Source organism: Neoarius graeffei, chromosome 9 (genome assembly GCF_027579695.1).
Source record: "Neoarius graeffei isolate fNeoGra1 chromosome 9, fNeoGra1.pri, whole genome shotgun sequence".
NCBI classification, from domain to species: Eukaryota; Metazoa; Chordata; class Actinopteri; order Siluriformes; family Ariidae; genus Neoarius; species Neoarius graeffei.
This window is the reverse complement of record NC_083577.1, coordinates 80,291,365-80,313,739: the sequence shown is the minus strand read 5'-3', so window position 1 is coordinate 80,313,739 and position 22,375 is coordinate 80,291,365. Positions and strand designations below refer to the sequence as shown.

General features: G+C 42.1%; 1 protein-coding gene and 1 non-coding gene across 2 annotated transcripts in view; both read right to left on the bottom strand.

The window, feature by feature from the left end:
- The window catches only part of obsl1b (obscurin like cytoskeletal adaptor 1b), a 102,138-nt gene extending 80,121 nt beyond the window's left edge, over window positions 1-22,017 (bottom strand). The window contains exons 1-6 of the mRNA XM_060930354.1: window positions 21,003-22,017; window positions 17,956-18,225; window positions 17,562-17,822; window positions 9,522-9,827; window positions 9,073-9,339; window positions 5,451-5,726 (exon numbers count right to left, since the gene is read on the bottom strand). Coding sequence (XP_060786337.1) covers window positions 5,451-5,726; window positions 9,073-9,339; window positions 9,522-9,827; window positions 17,562-17,822; window positions 17,956-18,225; window positions 21,003-22,017 — 2,395 coding nt within the window. The remainder of the gene's footprint in view (window positions 1-5,450; window positions 5,727-9,072; window positions 9,340-9,521; window positions 9,828-17,561; window positions 17,823-17,955; window positions 18,226-21,002) is intronic.
- On the bottom strand, window positions 18,512-18,701 carry LOC132892237 (U2 spliceosomal RNA). The gene has a single exon (XR_009655420.1). It is a non-coding gene; the product is annotated as a U2 spliceosomal RNA (small nuclear RNA).
- Window positions 22,018-22,375: the final 358 nt, after the last annotated feature.

The window sequence follows — 22,375 nt, the reverse complement described above, 5'->3', positions numbered from 1 at the left end:
ATTAACCTCGTTCTTGGCCAACTCAGGAATTGCTGTTCCCTGGAGGAAACCCAGGCTTTCCTTAATGATCTTGCTCTTTGCAAACTCAGAACCATCTGTGCCACCCAAGCTTTCCTTAACGATGTTGGTCTTTGCAATTTCATGGAAGGGTTCAGCTATAGTTGTATGATGTGCACAAAGAAAAGTTTCAGTGGGTTTCCACTTTCTGAATTAAAAGTTGATTAAATAGATGTTCTCAATGATTGTTGCTTTCAAGATTTATAACATAGAAGAGAAAAAAATAAGAGAGACGACCATATGACAGAGTGGTCTAGAAACAATTCACACAGATCAAGGCAACAAGTACAACAGATTGTGCTTGCTAATGCTATAAAGTTAGTTGTTCTGTTTTTTCACCATTCCATCCATCCATCCATCCATCCATCCATCCATCCATCCATCCATCCATCCATCCACATTTAAACCATCTATTCAATGTTTTATATAGACATTTCAAAACATTATGCTTGTTCTGATTAGTATTAAGGAAGATGACTGAAGCAAATGGAAAGTTCTCTGTGATGATGGACTACAATTAAGAATGAATTCTAAACATTTTACATGATCATTAGCTAGGAAGAAAGGCTTGCAGACCAACTGGATGTTGGATTAAGATATAATAGCAGGGATTAGTTTGGGAAGCGCTTTCAAGAATGTGTAACTTTAAGGTGCATGGATTCAGTATCTTTAGGCACAGCCTTAGAAAAGTTACACACCACCATTGTTAGTGGCTCAGATGCACAGGGTTAAGTGTGCTTAGGGTGGAGTAGCAGTTGTATCACCTTTCATATCCACAGTGCACTGGACAGTGTCATCATAGGTCTCACCCTTGTACACTTCAGAGTGAGACTGCTCGGCTGTTAGGAAAGCCACAAAGAAAACAATAAGCTTTCTAGCTTCAATTAGGTCAATGCTCCTAGTTAAGAATGGGGTATAAATAATAGCGGCAAACCACCTTTTTCCGCATTAAGCTGGGCGTGATCATCTGGTGTCCTAGATCTGTTTGACACGTTGTCTGGTGTCCTAGGTCTGTTTGTCACATTGTCTGGTGTCCTAGACCTGTTTGTCACATTGTCTGGAGTCCTAGGTCTGTTTGTCACATTGTCTGGTGTCTCAGATGATTCAGTGCTTAAAGTTCGCATAGGTACCTCCCACTTAATTTGACGCTCAGCTTCAATTCCATCTTGCAATAGTATCTCTGTCTCGTCTTTTAGTTGGCAATTATGTTCAGTGGAATCTAGGATTTTACATTGTTCTCCATTAGAGATGCTTTCTCCAGTACACTTGCTGTTCTCGACATCAGGGACATCCATCAGTTTCAAAGGCGGGGCTAAAGATGATCATTGGTAAAGGAATACTTTATGCAGTTTTGGTGACTATTGATTAAATTTAAATGTTTACGGGCAGATATGCAAAGTTTTATTGTGAAAACACAAAGACAAAAAAAAAAAAAACCTAAACAGAGTGCAAAGTTGTTAGTCGCCACGCTAAAGCTGTGTCAGTTAGAGGCAAATATTCAAAAATCACCTTCATCATGTATATTAAACTGGATGACATCATCCTTTCTCAGAGAGTCGTGGCATCCAGACTCGGAGGGCTGCACTGCCTTTACAGCAAGCTTTCTCCTGGATTCCTCCATTTTGATATGAGGTTGACTTTTTGAGAAGAGTGCCACTCCATTTTCATACCAACACACCTTGGTTGGAGGGTCTGAGATCTCACCGTGTAGCTCAGTGGGGTAGTCTGCTTGAAACAGCTGGTTCTTCACAACCCCAGGGAAGGCTGAGAGCTTCACCAGTGGAGCTTATTGTGGAATATACATGACATTAATACCTCAAAACTCAGAGAATGAATTTTCCAGACTGACTAATCTGTGATCGCTCTCTCAGACCTTCTGCCCAAAAGCAAGTTAACTACATAACAATATCAAACAGTTGCCCACAAGACAAGATGCATAGCTCAGAGGCATGTCCATAACGCAGTGTTATGAGCCACAGTCAGTCATTTTCCATTAGTTTGTATCTAGTTTCAAATCACTGCAGCTTCGTGTTACTAGACGTACATGCTTCTCAAAAAAAGCCACAAATCACCTTTGATATCCACAGTGAACTGAACAGAGTCATCAAGCATGTTGCAGCTGTACAGTCCAGAGTGGCTGGGATCTGCTGACTGGACTACCAGCGTCCTCAGTCTGCCTTCTGCCCGTATGTCCCAGCCAGTGTCTGTGAGGATCTCTGTTTCATCCTTGTACCAATGAACATCTGCTGTAGGATCTGATACCTCACACTGGAGTTCAAAACGGCTGCCAGCTTCAATGCATTTATTCTTCTCAACTTCCGGAACAGTTGAGAACCTCACTGGCACAGCTACAGGTGGTGATTCTTTATAGAATTAAGAAGATTTACAACATTTAAACAAGCAAAAAATAAAAACTGTAACACAGACAGCATTTAAAAAACGTGAGGAATGAAAAACACATCTCTTCAATGGTACCGTAAATATCTTAAACCCAAACAAAGCCCCAAAAATAAACTGCTTTACACTGACAGATAATATCCATACAAGATATGTTCGAGTGTTCACTTATTCATATTTGCACCTCTACACTGTGTACAGATTTTATTTTAAAAACAATGTCCCCGAGTGCTGCCATCTCACTCTCTGTGGGGTTCAAATATCACATTCTGAGCCGAAATTATGCGAGAGAACCTGAGATTGTGACATCACTTACACACTGCATGACTTTCTGAGGCTGAGATCTAGTGGATATATATCGCTTCTAAATTGATGTAAACCCTAAAAATGCCCGAGTGTCAAGTGTTTGAGTGTAAAACACACACACACAATCTCTCTCTCTCTCTCTCTCTCTCTCTCTCTCTCTCACACACACACACACACACACACACACACACACACACACACACACTCACAGTGACACACACACACACACACACACACACACACACACACACACACACACACACACACAGTGACATACACACAGTAATACACAAAAACACAAACTCTCTCTCACACACACACACACACACACACACACACACACACACACACACACACACACACACACACACACACAATCTCTCTCTCTCGCTCTCACACACACACTACACACTCACAGTGACACACACACACACACACACACACACACACACACACACACACACACACACACACAGTGACATACACACAGTGATACACACACACACACACACACACACACACACACAATCTCTCTCTCGCTCTCACACACACACTACACACTCACAGTGACACACACACACACACACACACACACACACACACACACACACACACACACACACACACACACACACACACAGTGATACACACACACACACACACACACACACACACACACAATCTCTCTCTCTCTCTCACACACACACACACACCACACACACACACACACACACACGCGCACACACACAGGCACCCACATGATGTTAAAGCTACGCAATACCCCATACTCTCTTTAGGGAATGCACTTTCTAGTTATTATTATTATTATTATTATTATTAATTTTCCATTTTTTGAAAAATAATTTGCTTTATTACCTCCAACAAATTTCTTAGAGGAGGTTATGTTTTTGCCTCCATTTGTTTGTTTGACTTTTCCCAACGTAACTCAAAGTAGTGAACTGATTTTGATGAAATTTTGACAAACAGAGAGCATACGCATCCCGAGCCTTTTGCTGCCTATAAATGCTACATCGCTGGCTACTCACATTTAAAAAAAAATTCTTAGCATTTTTATGACATGTTTTGTTTGTTTTTTATTTTCTGAGAAAAGTAATCTTTTTAGACTGCAAGAATTGCATTGCTGTGACAACGACCATATTTTTCTCATATCTGTGTCAGTACTGCTTATGTGTTATCTTGCCAAGTGAGATTTAAACGTCATAAAAATGAAGTCTGTTGATTCGTGTATTTTGTTGCCAGTAAAAATTCCACAGTTACAGAAAATTTCTGACTGGGTTTTTAGAATTAGAAGCCTTTATTTGTCACATATACATTACAGCACAGTGGAATTCTTTCTTTGCATTTAACCCAGAGAGAGAGAGAGAGAGAGAGAGAGAACAGTGGCACCTGGGGATTTTTTTTTTAAGAATTAGAAGCCTTTATTTGATGTCTCTGTGTTACGAAGGTAAATGGTGTACTAGTGAACCGGTAACGTCCAGGCAGATATCCAGTTTCAGCGCGAATGGCTGTGGCCAGGTGAGCCTATTTTTTAGCAATATCATAACTTTTAAAATGGATAAATTTTTGTCATAAAGTTTTATTTTAAATTTAGTTGTGCAGTGGGGCACATCAGGGTACTTGCCGTGATTGGCAAACTGCATTTATTTTTGGGTTTTGTTTGCCTTTAAGGGTTTATAGAACATCACCGAAGAGCAACAAAGAAGAAACTGCAAAATTCACCTTTGATCTCGACTTGAAACTCAATGAGGTCATCTTTTGTTGTGCACCTATACACACCAGAATGAGACACGGCTGCTGATTCAATAATTAGTCTCCTTATGCAGCCTTCTGATTGGAAGTCTACACCGGATTGGGCAAGAATTTGCTTCCCATCCTTGAACCAGTGGACCTGCCCCGAGGAGTCTGATATCTCGCACTGCAGAGCAATGGTGCAGCCTGCTTCAAAGCACTTTCTCCTCTCAGTTTCTGGACCAGCTGAGAATCTCACTGGTGGAGCTATAGATATTTTAAAGTCTTTTTAATCCTTACTTTATGTGAATTCACATCACTAGTATTTCTTGTCAGCACTTTCATTTGAACAATTTTAGCTGACAATTTAAAACTGCAAAGTTTGATATTAAGGCAGGATCTAAGGCTGTCTGTATTAGTGGCTTAGCCAAACATTGTTGAGTTTATAAAAAGCAAACTAATCACCTCTGATTTCCACATTGAACTGGACAGCAGCGCCTTTTGTCTTGCAGCTGTACACCCCTGAATGGAAAAAATCTGCCTTTTCGACTACCAGTGCCCTCTTAGTTCCATCAGACTGGAAGTCTAGTCCACTTTGTGGGAGGAGTTTTGCTTCATCCTTGTACCAGAAGACCTGAGCACTTGGATCTGAGAGCTCACATTGTAGTACAATTGGACATCCAACTTCAATGGACTTGTTTCTGCCCACATCTGGAAGTGCTATGAACCTCACAGGTGGGGCTATGGGTGTTTTTGGTATTTGTTATTTTTTATAATTTCAAAACAGTTGAAAGGATATTTAAATGATTGCTTTTGTGCTTTATATGTTGTCAGTTTGCGCAATTAATTCACACACTTGAACCATGCAAAAACTCAGCTCAACAAATGATGGTGCTTAGTCATTTTGAGGACGGTCTACATGAAATGGATTTTCAACTTACCTTCCACTTCCACATTAAACCTGATGACATCATCAATGGCATCACAGCTGTAAACCCCTGAATGGGAGAACTCAGCTGACTGAATGACAATTCTCCTCATTGTTCCTTCTGATTGGATGTGAAGACCTTCAACTGAGTGCAGTTCAATTCCGTTCTTATACCAGCGGACTGGTGCTTCAGGGTCTGACAGCTCACAGTAGAGGACTATTGGATTGCCAACTTCCACAAACTTATTCCGGTCCATCTCGGATAGTGGAGTAAATTTAACCAGTGGAGCTGCATAGTGAAAGGAACATGAACGGCAATTATAATAATTTCTTAATAAAGAATCGATACAGCCCCAATATTAACCACAGTTGCTACATGTCACAGTACACAATCCTCCTCGGCCTTCTTTTCCTACAAGTTATGACATGGAAAAATCCCCAAAGCTGTAAATCATGAATGGTCCACTCCACATACAATCTGTCAGTCTCTGTTTGATCACAAAACAATAAGGCATATCAGGTGAAAATCCAATCCAAATTGCTTGAACCTGCTCTTGTTGAATTCAGAATTGAATGGAGAACAATATACTTTTTACAGAATTAAAATATGTTTATCCGTTCTTGAGATATTACAAATCAACGATTGAAAAAAGTTTTAATTTTTATTAAACTGCCGTAATATTCTGTATGAGGATCACACGGTCCAAAATGGGGCTCATTAATGAATGAAATCAAATGTTTTTTCTTATCAACTTTTCTATTTTTCAAGATATTTAAATGGAAATTGGCAGGCACATAGATGGTTGTATACTAAATACAAAGTTTGAAAAATTGGCAAAGACCAATTATGCAAATTCGTATTTAATTAGTATTAGTTATGCTAATTAGGTAAAACTATTAAATTGGTGCACTCAATAAAAAAAGCAATAACAGATTATTTCTAATACTCTCTTTGTGCTCTGGAGGCCTTTGTATTTCTCAAAAGTAGGGCCTACTAGTGTTTATATTAAAGAACATAAATGATAATATTCACAGCTTTCAAGGTGAACCTCAAAAAAAAAAAAAACCTGTCTGATCCACATCCAATAAACAATTCACATTAATTAGATTGAAATTGACACTCGTGTTTCAGACTTCCGGTTTTTTAAAAGATCATTCCGACCACTAAGATTTCAATATTTTTCATCAAAACAACTACAGTTATATTCTGAAGTAGTTATTTATTTACATGAATCAGTTAGATTTGAAAAAAAAAAAAAGTAGGTAAAGCTATGAAAACTCACTTCAAAATCTCCCGTGAAGCATAACATCAAAACTAGCAGATGGAAAATTTTGCTGAATCCTTCATCAGAAACAGTGAGAGCGAGAGAACGTCCCTATAAAAGTTATCTGATTGATATTCACAAGTAATCCAGTCAGAAACCGATCAGGGGAGAGAGAGAGACGACCGCTTTCCCGTGACTCAAAAATCACTTTCAGTTTCCCAATGTCCCATGAGCAGAGAGTGTACTCTGTTGTACCGACTTCAACCTGCCGTTACTCACAAAGTACTGAACAGATTTTAATAAGATACATTTCTTTGGAAAGCAGAAACTGGACCAGCTGGGACTCAACACCTCCCTGTGCAACTGGCTGCTGGACTTCCTGACGGGGAGACCACAGACTGTACAGATCGGCAGCAACTCCTCCAGCACCATCACACTGAACACGGGGGCCCCCCAAGGATGTGTGCTAAGCCCCCTCCTCTTCACTCTGCTGACCCATGACTGCACACCAACATCCAGCTCAAATCTCTTCATTAAGTTTGCGGATGACACGACTGTGGTGGGTCTCATCAACAATGGCGATGAGACAATCTACAGGAGTGAGGTGAGCCGTTTGGCCTTGTGGTGCAAGGACAACAATCTCCATCTGAACGTGGACTTCAGGAGAGAGCACACCCAGCATGCTCCACTATCTATCGACGGTGCTGCAGTAGAGCGGGTGAGCAGCACCAAGTTTCTGGGCGTGCACATCTCTGAAGACCTGTCCTGGAGCAACAACACCGCATCACTGGCCAAAAAAGCCCAACAGCATCTGTACTTCCTCCGCAAACTGAGGAGAACAAGAGCCCCGGCCCCCATCATGTACACTTTCTACAGAGGCACCATCGAGAACATTTTGACCAACTGCATCACCGTGTGGTACGGCGCCTGCACCGTGTCCTGCTGCAAGTCTCTGCAGCGCATCGTGAGAGCAGCTGAGAGGATCATTGGTGTCTCTCTCCCTTCTCTAATGGATATTTATAACTCCCGCCTCACCCGCAAAGCCATCAGGATTGCAGGTGACCCCACCCACCCATCTCACAGCCTCTTCAGCCTGCTGCCATTGGGGAGGAGACTGCGGAGTCTCCGGGCCAAACCAGCAGGCTCAAGGACAGTTTCTTTCACCAGGCGGTCAGGAGGCTCAACTCCCTCCCTGTTCTGCCCCTCCTCCCCCCTCTGCCCCCTGCCACAGATTCTGCTCGCACACCCCCCTGCCCCCCCTTCAGCATCTGACATGTCATCCTTGCAGTTCCCCTCCAACACACACACACTCACACACATACATCTCATCGTTCATTAACACACTGAACTCAGGGACCGCACATCTCACTTTACCTCGCTCATTTGCACTATTCCGCACTACCTCATCTTAACAGCTGCTAGTTTGTTTATACTGCTTATTTCATGTTTACCTGCTATACCTCAAGTGCCCTTGACTGTTTGATTATTTGAACCAATTTGTGTGTGTGTGTGTGTGTGTGTGTGTGTGTGTGAGTGTTTAGTCTATGTCTAGTTCCTATCTAGAGTGTTTATACTGTTTATATCGTTGTTTGTTTTTTTCAATTATTCTATTTTTATTTATTGCATTGCCTGTTTGCACCGTGGGTCAGAGAGGACTGAAATTTCATCTGTGCTGTATGTCGAGCATGTATAGCATATTTGACAATAAAGTTGACTTGACTTGAAAATTATAAGCTTTTTAATTATCATATTCACTATAGAAAATATTCAAGAGTTAAGCAATGACAGATTTGGAAACTTAGATGAGCGTCTGCATGCACTATTTTCACAGCACAGCCAGCAAGCGTCTGATATGCCTAATAAAGTTTTCCTGAATCAACATGTCAGCAACTTCAAATCAATATTGGTGTCCCCTGCTGCCGATTTTCTGAATCGAGCCGAAAAGTTCATCTACTCTGCCAGCGCTGCAATAATTGAAAATCACATGATTGCATTCCTGCATGCTGATTGGAGGATACTGATGGGTAAAACAACATGATGCGTAAGGTTCATGAACACCATTCAAGCTTTGGCCAATCAGCATGGCGGTGCCAGCGGAGTAGATGAACTTTTCGGCTCAATTCAGAAAATTGGCAGCAGGGGACATTAATATTGATTTGAAGTTGCTGACATGTTGATTCCGAAAACCTTGATTGTTTTGTGATCAAACAGAGACCGACAGATTGTATATGGAGTGGACCGTTCTTGAATTACAGGTTTGGGGGTTTTACCATGTCATAACTTGTAGGAAAAGAAGACTAAGGAGGATTGTGTATTGTGACATGTAGGGACTATGATATTAACCCCAAGTCATGTTTTATTTACACTTACCTTGTATATATAGAGCTGCTGAATCACGAATTCCATAGGCAATGAAGGTGATTTCAGCTCCGTTGTCAGTGTCTCGTACCCCTCGAATTCGAAGTGATTGGTGTGTACGAGACCGTCTAATGAGAAAACGTTCATCTTCTTGAATTTGGTTGCCATTCCAAAACCAAGTGCCTATGACTGAGGCAGACAGCTCAATGGAAAAATAGGCATCCTGGCCCTCAGGCACCAGTGCATCTTGTAGAGGTGCTTGTATTTTTGCTACCGGGACTGGAAAAGTCGCAAGTATCAGTTTTCACCGTTTTGTTGTAATGCATGGGTTGGACAGAGTTACACACCAAAGAATCTCTATTAGTGAAGCAGGATTCTTATTTACAGAAAATTACAATTCAAAAGTTGATACAGATAATATGCCGACAATTTATGGTACAATTGGTTTAACATGATGTTACCCAGATGAACTGCTCGAGGGAACTCCACATATCCACTTCTTCCATATTTGTTGATGCTACAAATGCGGAATCTGTAGTCAGCCTCACATGGAACACTGTCACCAAGAATTTCCACTGAGGTCGCTGAGTCAGTGGTGAGGCACTGGAGCCACTCCTGAGAACCTATTTCTTGTCTCTCTAGGATGTAGCCGGAGGGTGGATTCTTCCGACAGTCCTGTGCTGGAACCCAGGACAGAAGCGCTGCATTTGCACGCTCCGTGTTTATCTGAACCCCCACAGGGCAGCTAGGTGGACATTGCCTAACCGCTGAGAAAGAATGCACAACATACAAAAGTAAAATAATGTAAATCATTATACCAAATGTCCAAAAGAATCCAGGCAACCTTTGTGAGTAGATAGTTTGGCTATTTCAGGCACACTTGCTGACAGATATTAAATAAATTGCACAACTATATAATCTTCATAAGAACATTTTGCAGTTGAATAGGATGCTCAGTGACCATCAATGTTGCATGATCAAGGAATGCAGGCTTTCCAACAATCAGGCTTGTAGTACTCGAGTCCAGGACTTGGACTTCAGTCTGACTTGTGACTTGACTTGAACTCTGAGCACTGATGACTTGGACTCAGACTCGTGCATTCAGACTCGTAAACTGGAGACGAGGACTCTGATTTTTTATTGATTTTTCATAACATGCCATAATAATTTGGCATTAGATATTTATATTTAAATCTACACTAATTTTTATACTAATTTTGTGCAAGAGATGCACATTCACCTGTTCATACATCATGTTCAGGAACAAACTAACGTTAATGGCACTAAAATGCCTGGAGAGACGCCCCTAGGATTGTCCGCTTTGCTTCTACAGACTTCTCGTACAGTGGGAAAAAAATGCACTTCAATGTGTTCCATATGTAGAAGAGCTATCGAGGGGACGACGGGGACGACCTCAAACTTCAATTGTCATTTGGCAAGACTCCACCCAGAGAAGGAAGTGACATGCTATGTTCATTGCTCTGTTGATAGTGGGCGGGGCTTGCTTGCTGAGCGATGAACTAGCTAGTGTTAACCCTCTCTTGTGTTATTTGCCCTGTTGATAGTGGGCGGGGCTTGCTGAGCGATGAATAAGCTTTTTATCTGTAGCCTGTTAACTAAAATGGGGCAGTCGAGCAGTAACGTTAGTCCGAAACAGTAGCAGAGACGCTTTCACATAAAGGCAGCAACAGCCACTGTCAAATGGTGCGGATGGAGTCTTGTTCTTGGACTCGACTTGAAATTTTCTTTGATGACTCAGACTTGGGGTGGCACGGTGGTGTAGTGGTTAGCGCTGTCGCCTCACAGCAAGAAGGTCCGGGTTTGAGCCCCGTGGCCGGCGAGGGCCTTTCTGTGTGGAGTTTGCATGTTCTCCCCGTGTCCGCGTGGGTTTCCTCCGGGTGCTCCGGTTTCCCCAACAGTCCAAAGACATGCAGGTTAGGTTAACTGGTGATTCTAAATTGACCGTAGGTGTGAATGTGAGTGTGAATGGTTGTCTGTGTCTATGTGTTAGCCCTGTGATGACCTGGCGACTTGTCCAGGGTGTACCCCGCCTTTCACCCGTAGTCAGCTGGGATAGGCTCCAGCTTGCCTGCGACCCTGTAGAACAGGATAAAGCGGCTAGAGATAATGAGATGAGATGAGATGAGATGAGATGAGACTCAGACTTGACTCAGACTTGAACACTGGGGACTTGAGACTGGACTCGGGCTGGAGATTTAGTGACTCGACTACAACACTGCCAACAAGTTAGATTATTCTGTAATACAATTATAGTGGGATAGTCACCAGGTTTTTTTCCCCTGGTTTGGCTAGATGCACTACTTACAGAGAAAAAAAATAGTTTGGGAAAAAGCAATGGCTATGGCGAGCATAAAATCTTTAAGGTTTGGTTTCAGGGAGCACTTCAGCGACCTGGGGAATTACGACACTGATGGCAAGTGAGTTGTGAACCAAAATATTACAGTGTCATGAATCTACTAAGTCTGTACAATATGCACCAGCACTAATACTGCAGACACATCCAAGCATCTGCACAAACACACAAACTCTCTGACGCATTCAGGCAGCTTTTCCCCGATGATTCATTCAGGCTTAAAGAAATCACTGCGGCAATTTTTCTTAAAATTCTTATCCGACGATGGAGAACACAGGATTCAACAAGTGTTGCCAGACAAAACAAACCTCGCCCGACAGCACTTATTTTATACCTATATGTTGATGATGGTAATATTTCTCAATCATCAACTGTCAGGTTATAGTCCTATGAAAATCCATGACCTTGAGTTTGACATTTCAAAGTCACTCAAGGTCAAAGGTCATGGTGCCAAATATGGAAGTTCCTAGAAGTTGATAATGGTAAATATCTGTCAAGCATCAACAGTTTTCAAGTTACAGCCTTCTGAAAAACCATGACTTTGAGTTTGACCTTTCAAGGTCAAAGATCATGGTGCCAAATGAAAGGCCATATGGGAGTTCCTATATGCTTATAATACTGTAGTAAACATCTGTCTATCGGCAAACGTTTTTGAGTTATAATGGAAAATATGTTATTTTGACCAAAAGGTTGACCTTTCTGGTGACCTTGACCTTCACCTTGACCTGATTACCCCCAAAATTTAACCAGCTAATCTACAGACCATTGCCCACCTACAGGGGTGCCGCTAGAAATCTTGGGCCCTATGGAAGATTACAATTTAGGGCCCCCCCCGGTAAAATTTTCAAGCGCAAGCAACTGAATTTGAAGTCTGTTTTTGGCTGGCACTTCTACTTTACTATGCATGTGATCAGCTACCTAGCAAGTTTAGGTGATACAGTTATTTGGTATATGAACATTTTAAATGCAGAACTGTCAGAATTAGACTGAATAGACTGTTGCCGGTTTAACAGCATCAATTCTTGCACTCCAGCGAGTGTCAGACAAGCTGTGGAGAGAGCAACCGGTAGTTTCTTTGTATATGGCCCATCGTTCTGGACTGGCACTTACAAATTTGTAAAGACAATTGATGAAGCCAAAAAAAGCCGAGACTTCCTCACTTGATCCTGCAGTGTGTACCCCAGCGAGATTTAACACATGAACATTTTGACTGAATGAACTCCATACTAAGGCTACATCCACACGACAACGGCAACGAGGTGTTATTTAAAAATATATCGCATCCAAATGGGCAACGATCAGTAAAATATCAGGTCCATATGGCAACTCAATGTTTGCTGAAAACGATGCAATACACATGCCACACCTCTAGGGGCGCTGTAAGACGGTCCCTTCGGAGACACCAGAACAATAGAAGAAGTAAGGATGCATGCGCATAAACTATTATGCGCGAGACTTCATATTAGCCACAAAGTCAGGAAAATCTGTTCATAAAATTACATTATAATGACCAAATACAATGAAAAGTATTTTTCCAGTCTCACCTGTGAAAGGTAATCCCATGTGATCTCGTTTGGACGGTAAACCTGTTGGTACAGTTAAACGCAGCACATGAATGAGGCATCTTTATTCTCCACTTTGACCTATCCAATGTGGCGGCGAGGATGACGTATGATTCTACGCGGAAGGCGGCGTCTTTAATGGTCCGGAATAAATTGAATGCTACACGTTGATGGATTAATTTGTTGTTCTACGCCCTTTTTGAGGAATGTATTGTAGGACTTAAACCAACATCTGAAGAGGTGAGATCGCTCTTTTTTTTCCCTATTTTTGCTGGCGGGATTGACTCTGCCCTAAGGGATATTTTCTCTCTCTCTCTCTCTCTCTCTCTCTCTCTCTCTCTCTCACTTTGCACCATTACACAATAAATATTCACAGTGAAAATATTTTGTAAGCGCGTTTCATGAACCAAGTTATAGGATTTGTTGACAACTCGCATCGAGTTCGTTACACTTCTACCCGGCGTGAAGCACTGACAGTCATGTGGTTGTGACGTCATCGTAAACAAATCCGTTCTACTCATCCAGACGACTTCGCAACAGCAACGTTGCCAGATCTTTCCACTCTGGAACCCGTTCTCAAAAGATTGCGTTTTGGGCACCCAAAACGCCGGTGCCATGTGGACGCCAGGCCTAAACGATAAGCAATTGTATCGGAGTCACCTGAATCCGTTGCCGTGTGGACAGGGCCTAAGTTACCTAAGAATAGTTGCTCATAAAAAAAGAAATGTCTTTTCATTTTAATGCAAGTTTTAATAGTCTAATGCTGCTTCCTGTAGCCTAGCAATTAAAATAGTTTTTAACCCTAAATCCTTTATTTATGGATTGTATTGCTCACCTCCTTCTGCTAGGATTTGGGTTGAGGGCTGGGGTCCTATTCCTGAGGCTGAATCTGTGTGTGTTGAGGGCACCTCATTAGTTTTGAAACCAGTTATTAGCACCAGTATCATGTAGGCTAGCCTAATATTACCTCACGTATTAGCCCAGTAGGCTAGTTTATTGCACAAGTTTAGCTAGTTCCGTGCAGAACTTCTACATTACATTAATCTGATCTTCCATGGCAATAAACGAAGTATTTAAATAAAATAACACTGCACTGCTTATCGAAAAGTGTTGTCTTGATATTCCAACTCGGTTAAAATGAAATCTGCTAGCCTATCATTAGCTAGCATGCTGTAATGGCATCGAGTGTCAGTGAATAATAGGCGAGCTTTCTCTGGGAAAAACAGAGTCACCAATTGTCGACCCTTTTTCTCCCTTTCAGCTGCTTCTCCTTCCGTTTTGATATCCGGACTTCATAATTTATCTCACCACCATGACTCCTGCTTAGCAACTTCTAGAATGTTCACCTCTGTTGCGCATGGAGAGAAACCGCCAGGTGATGTGAGCTGCGCTAATAGCGGCGCCGTGCACACACGGAGCTACACATTTCACTGTCCCCGCCCACAATCAGGCTGTACCATTACTAAAAAGGGTGGAGGGGTGAAATGACAATATCATAAATAATTCAAGGAAAATGCGATAGCAAATCATAACCATGTATAATTTGCATACTTTAACAGATGAAATGAAATATTTTATTTCAAAAACTTACACGAGGCAATACTATTAAAATAATATTAATATCCCTCACAGGCACCCCTGTCAGTGCCAGGCCCTTAGAATCGTCCTAACTTTCCCCCCCTAGCGGCGCCCCTGCCCACCTACCCTGAAAATTTGAAGTCAATCGGTGCAATCGTCTAAATGCTAGATTGTTAACAGACACACACACAAACAAACGAAAGTTTGAAAGAAAAATACGAGAGATACCCCATGTAGCATATCAATGGAAGCAGAATTGAAAGATGAACATTTTGGAATTGGTTTAAAGTAAATATGATTAACATGAAGGAAGATCTCATCTCATTATCTCTAGCCGCTTTATCCTTCTACAGGGTCGCAGGCAAGCTGGAGCCTATCCCAGCTGACTACGGGCGAAAGGCGGGGTACACCCTGGACAAGTCGCCAGGTCATCGCAGGGCTGACACATAGACACAGACAACCATTCACACTCACATTCACACCTACGGTCAATTTAGAGTCACCAGTTAACCTAACCTGCATGTCTTTGGACTGTGGGGGAAACCGGAGCACCCGGAGGAAACCCACGTGGACACGGGGAGAACATGCAAACTCCACACAGAAAGGCCCTCGCCGGCCCCGGGGCTCGAACCCAGGACCTTCTTGCTGTGAGGCGACAGCGCTAACCACTACACCACCGTGCCGCCCTATGAAGGAAGATATCATGAAAAATTATTTTGACCTTTTTGGTGACCTTGACCAGATGACCCTCAAAATGTTGGAGTTTCTATTTGAGACCAATGCCCATCTATCCTGAATGTTTCTTGAAGATTGGTCCAGCCGTTTTCCGGTCATGTTGCTAAAAAAAAAAAGAAACCCCACCGAAAACAATACGTCGCTCCCTGGTGGACTCTGTCCCAGGTGAGGTAAAAATAGATTGAGTGCTACAGAGGACTAAGTGACTCTGACAGCACACCAAGCTAACTGCAGAACAGTAAAAGTCCCCTTGTGTCAAGTGAAAGCTTAGCCACATTCTTACTTTTGTTTCATTATATGCTGCTAAGAGTCTTGATTAATCACAAAAATAACTCATTATCCTCCTGGCATATAATGCAGGGGGATATAGCTATTGCTCGGTCCATCCATCTATCTGTCTGTCCATCTGTAAACATTTCAGTGTCCGGAGCATAATTCAAAAGCTATTAGGATTTTTTTTTCACGAAACCTGACAGTTATGTTAAAGGAGAACTGAAGGCAATTTTTCTTATATTATCAAAATTCTATTTCTCTCATTTTATTCAATATCGGAATGCATTTTCGATCGCTATTTTGTCGCTGCTATAGCAAGTTGACTGTTTGAAATATGCTCTGTAATATATCAGTCCATATGTCAAAGCAACGGCCGTAAACGAGATTCGTTGAGACCTGTGCGAGGCATCGTAGGACGGAAGTAAAACGTACAGCGGAAATCAAAGCGACCGACATCTGCCAACGCTGTCAAAAGACGCGCGCGCCCTCTTTCGAATGCTGATGTAATCAAGCCGGAAGTTTTGTTTGTTTTGATAGCAATCAGGAAAGTTTGAGAAAAGTAGGCAGTAAGCATCATTTAAATTAGTTTTTGTGCGATATTTCGTTTGGAGGCGGCACGGTGGTGTAGTGGTTAGCGCTGTCGCCTCACAGCAAGAAGGTCCTGGGTTCGAGCCCCGGGGCCGGCGAGGGCCTTTCTGTGCGGAGTTTGCATGTTCTCCCCGTGTCCGCGTGGGTTTCCTCCGGGTGCTCCGGTTTCCCCCACAGTCCAAAGACATGCAGGTTAGGTTAACTGGTGACTCTAAATTGAGCGTAGGTGTGAATGTGAGTGTGAATGGTTGTCTGTGTCTATGTGTCAGCCCTGTGATGACCTGGCGACTTGTCCAGGGTGTACCCCGCCTTTCGCCCGTAGTCAGCTGGGGTAGGCTCCAGCTTGCCTGCGACCCTGTAGAAGGATAAAGCGGCTACAGATAATGAGATGAGATGAGATTTCGTTTGGAAAACAGTTTTCAAAATGGCGGCACTGACACCTGGCTGACACTTGACGTTTCGAAGTCTCGCACAAGTCTCGTGAAGATCGCGCGGATAAGCGACGCCTGCCGTGGACCAAACGAACTAAATTCAACATGGCTAAAAACCGAAAATATAATTGAATAACATGTTAATTAAGAAGTAAAACAAGTTTAAAAATGACTTCAGGTCTCCGTTAAGTGACTCGAGGAGTTGTGCCTTTTGACATTTTGGGATTTCTGTGATTTTTATTTTTTCCATATTTCCATGGCAACCAATTCATCTCATCTCATTATCTGTAGCCGCTTTATCCTGTTCTACAGGGTCGCAGGCAAGCTGGAGCCTATCCCAGCTGACTACGGGCGAAAGGTGGGGTACACCCTGGACAAGTCGCCAGGTCATCACAGGGCTGACACATAGACACAGACAACCATTCACACTCACATTCACACCTACGGTCAATTTAGAGTCACCAGTTAACCTAACCTGCATGTCTTTGGACTGTGGGGGAAACTGGAGCACCCGGAGGAAACCTACGCGGACACGGGGAGAACATGCAAACTCCACACAGAAAGGCCCTCGCCAGCCACGGGGCTCGAACCCGGACCTTCTTGCTGTGAGGCGACAGCGCTAACCACTACACCACCGTGCCACCTCATCTCCTGATGATTATTATTATTATTATTATTATTATTAAGTTTCAGTTCTCATACTTTTGTAATGTTGAATCAATTGAAAATGGAAACTTATGGCTCATATTCAGGTGGTGCTTATTTTTGCTGTAACATCTCAAATTTGAATTATGTATATCATGACACACACCTAAGGCTTTTGTGTATGTTTGTGCAGGTTGTTGTTATTCCTTGATTTTGGAAGAAATGTAATGTTGTATATCTGAGAAATTTGGATACAGAGCACAAAAATATCATCCGGCTTATCAACAGACTGGTTAAATATGAATAATTTCTGACCTTTCACCCTTAGCTGAGATGATGTCTTTGATCTACCAACATAGAAAATGACCATGCCGGAATCTTGAGGTGTAGTATTAACAAAGACCAAGATGTGAGTTCTGCCAAACGATTTGAGGATGGTCTGATGTGTCTCCCTTAGCTCTGTCCCATCTTTGTACCAGTGAATGTCCATTTCCTCCTCTTCTACTTCCACACAGAAAGCAGCATTTTCCCCTTCCAGAACATCTACTTTTCTGGGCAGCTTTCTTACAATTGTACCTATGAAGAGGGTGTAAGCGAAAGTATAACTCAATAGCCAGTACAACTGAAATCTTTGAGAAATTCAGATTTTTCTAAAGATGACTTGTGTGGTATTAAATGCCAGCTTTAAAAATAGTTCTAAGATATTTACCTTTGACAGTTACCTCAGCTATGCTTCTTCCTCCATCTGGCATTTCACAGAGGTAGATCCCATCATCATCAATTCCCATGTCTCGGATTGTGAGTCGGCGCTTTGTTCCCCACTCCTCCATCCCATATTTGGCCCCTGGCTGTAGCCTCCTGTCTTCTAAATACCACGTGATTGGCACAGAGTCCTCTGGTACTTCACACTCAAGGACGGCCAGGTCACGCTCCCAGACTTCGAGGTCATTAAGTGGTTGCTTGAATCTTACAGGTGGTTCTGATGATGTAAATAAAGTTCACATGAAACAGAATGGGAGAAAAAGTTATGATCTCTGTGACTTTAACCAGAAGAAGCCTTTATTTGTCACGTATACATTTTAGCACAGTGAAATTCTTTTCTTTGCATATCCTAGCTTGTTAGGAAGTTGGGGTCAGCCATGATACACCGTCCCAGGAATAGAAAAGGTTAAGGGCCTTGCCAACCATGCCAACAGTGGCAGCTTGAACCGCTGACCTTCAGATCAGTAATCCAAAGCCTTAACCAGTGAGCCATCACTAACCCGAGGAAATACACCTTTCCCAGAAGAACTGCAATACCAGATCGATGCATGGCGTGGACAGAGTGGTTCCCTATTCCATCTCATTCTTCAAAAATCAATTTAATATATGGTTCCCAGGTAGGGGCCGTATCAGATATTAAACTGATAAGAACAGATCCTACACTTGATCTTAGCCAAAAGACCTTCAAGTGACATGGCATGGTTGTTGGTACCAGATGTGCTGGTTTGAGTGTTTCAGAAACTGCTGATCTTTTGGGATTTTCACACACAGCAGAGTTTCTACATGGTGGTGTGGAAAAACAAAAAACATTATATGACAGTTCTGTGGGTGGAAATGCCTTGTTGTTAAAAGAGGACAGAGGAAAATAGCCAGATTGGTTTGAGCTGACAGGTCCATAATAACTCAATCACTCTTTACAGCCATGGTGAGCAGAAAAGCATCTCAGAATGCACAAAAAAAAATCAATACTTGTCGTGGATGGGCTACAACAGCAAAAGACCAGATCAGATTCCACTCGTGTCAGCCAAGAACAAGAATCTAAGGCTATCATGGGCACAAACTAAATAAAATTTGACCATTTTGGACATTGCCCATATGACGAGATGATTAGCAACTGCATGAATATGCAAGTGTTCTTAATAAAGTGGACAATGTGTGTATATACTGTATCATTCTATCCACGTTCACTAGATATGAGCAATCGCGCACTCTGATTGGCTACTCTACTCCTTGGCTGTCAGCTCATATACCATGAGTAGAGAAAAACAAAATGGCGGAGCATGTTGCTGAACCAACAGAAGACGAAATAAAAACTCAACTTGAAAACAAAACCCTAAAAATAAAAAATAAAAAAGCAACAAAATATGAAATAAAAGTATTTGATGATAAGGATGTACCTTTTTTATTATTTTTCAAGAATTATTATTCTAGCATTTTTCACAAATTGCTACTGCCATTTCGCCGGTTTGTTTACATTCTAAGCGGAAATGATTTTGTCGGACGTTTTGTATAAAGTTTTTATTTATCGAATTTGCAAAGAATAAAAACAAAAATACTCTGTTTCTCAAAATCCAATGAATGCACACAGAATAAAACAGTTATTCCATTCAATTTCATCGTACATGGCTTATAGCCAACTCAGATCTATGTGCCTCGCTCATGTACGACTCGATTTCGTGGAATAACTGTTAATTGTTTGTGTGTGTTAATTCCTTTTAATTGACTGTAATTAAATGAAGACATTTTGAGTAAAATGCACTTTATGAAGAGACAAGGAGTAGCATTTAATTGTGCGAAGGAAAGAACATTACCACACCGTTGGATTAGATAGGAAATAAACTGTAACCGATACCATTAGACAACATTAGACAGTTGTAAATGAAAGAATCGAAACCACATGTAGCAGGAACTATATATTTTATTGACTGTCATCACACTAATCCCATCTCCTACACTAGTGTATGGTGATAAATTATGTATCAGATGATCTAAATACTGTACCGCCATTCATTGCCAATAATTCATGCTTTTATACTCTTTAGATGGAACTTAATTTCTCTTACTATGTCCTGTTTATGGTTGTAAACGTCCCATTGTGCATTTCAGGCAGTTAAACAAAATTAAAACTGTGTATTAGATGATGGAATTAAGTTCTTGATGCTTCAAACTAGTAATCAGGACAAACTATATATACGGTACAATACGATGCATCAGTGGCGAACCATTACTATTAGAGCTGGGACTTGAGCTCAGCCAAAACTTAGCCAGACACCAAATAAGCAACAGGGCAAAAGATTTTGTAAGGGATTAGCGGCAGGCTGCCAGGTTGCTCCGTTGTGTGTAGCTGCCGATGTTGATTTTAAAAGTAACTAAGTAAATTACACAGGGAAATGAATACTTCAGGCTGAGTGAAAAATACTGTGGCGAGCGTGCATGGAAGAGTCTGGAAGCAGAAATCTTAGTTTCTTAGCCGTTAGCCTGTGCTACTTGCTCTCGATAGCACTGGCTTGACTGCTTTATTAGCATTCACTAACACTACTGATGAACGCTACACCGGCTGGAAGGTGACTTCACTGCTGCGTTGATGGCACTGACTAGCCTTCGAGGAGGCTTAGGACGATACATTTTTGGTCCCTCCCATGATAAATCAGAATCTGATTGGTTAATTCATCTGTCACTTCCTACATAAACATACACTGCCATGGTCTTCTGTCCCAGCAGTGAAGTCCTAACCAATGAGTGAGCCAGCTCTAAACTCTTCTCAGCCTAGAGACAACAAACAAAAAAAAAATCTCATTGGATAACTCGATTGTAATGTTTTCAGGACAGTAAATGCCCTTTCATTTCTGAAGCAAATGAGGCCAAATTAGAATTAAAAGAGAATAATTAGAATGAAATAATGAAAGAAATGAAACATTTGAAATGCTGATATGTTTGGGCCTTCTCCGAAGGTCTAGAAGGCCTTGACGGTTCCCCTCTGCGATGTATACATACCTTTAACAAAAAGATGTACTGCACTTAAAGTTTGTCCTGCAGTGTTGGATGCAGCACAAACATATACTCCGTTATCCTGCTGTTTGCAGTAGAGTACTTTAAGTGTGAAATATCCCTCTCTGTCTTCATATAGAAGATACCGCCTTCCAGACAAAATTATTCTTCCATCTTTTCTCCATATGATTTCTGGTTTGGGTTTTCCTGTCACATAGCAACGGAATTTTGCATGTTTTCCTTCAGTCACAGCAAACATTTTTACTTTGGCTGAAGTCGGCAGAGGGCCTTCTTTTAGCCTTGTTAGAACATGTTTACTGCTTCTCTGCTTTCCCTGATGGGCCTTCCAGTGGCCATTAGTATAACCATTACGGTTTCCTTCATCTTCATGTCCAGGGCCAGCATCCACCAAGAGCACAGCTCCAGCCAGGCTTTCACCGAACTCATTCCTGGCTTTGCATGTGTACACTCCACCATCAGGTGCCCGGGTTTTGAAAATCTTGAGCTGAAACCATCCACCATCCTGGTATCCAACACTGAAATGTGTACTCTCGAAGATCTCATTTAGCTTCTTGCCATCCTTCTCCCACACCACTTCTGGCCGAGGTTTCCCCCACAGCTTACAGGAGAAGGCTGCATCGTCTCCTCGGCCCACTCGCGTAGACAGAGGTTTGATGAGAAAGCGAGGCTTGTTTTCTTCTCTCAGCTCCATCTCTTGAGCTTCGCCTTCTACTTTCAACGTTGCTGCAGCATATGTTTCCCCGATGCAGTTTTTAGCTTTGCATATGTACTGGCCACTGTCTTCTGCTGCCACCACAGTGATGATGAGATTGTAAACATTGCCATCTTCAAACACACGATATCTGCCACCTGTAAGGATTTTTTCATTGTTTCTCTCCCATATGACTGCCGGTCTGGGATCCCCACCAATCTGGCATTTAAGGACCGCATCAGTGCCACTTTGCACCACCACAGGACGAGGATAGGCCAGGAACCGAGGTGCTCCACCAAAGACATCCATTTCTCTGACCTTGCCAGCCTCACCTCAGTCTGTGAGTCTTTCACTGGAGTTTCTGTAGCAGCTAGGTATCTGAAACAAAACATGGGAAATCTGTTAGATTTATGAGTCAACTATTTGTATAATACATTAAATCAGAGTAATGGCTCTCCACCTTTTTTTCAACCATGGACACCTAGTATATTCTGACTGATCCTCATGGTCCCCCACATCATATGTACCTGACCAAAAAAAGTCACTATTTGGATTTGAATAATCAAATTCTTGAGAGCCCCTGCGATGCTCTGGTGACTTGTCCAGGGTGTACCCTGCCTCTCGCCCATAGTCAGCTGGGATAGGCTCCAGCTTGCCTGCGACCCTG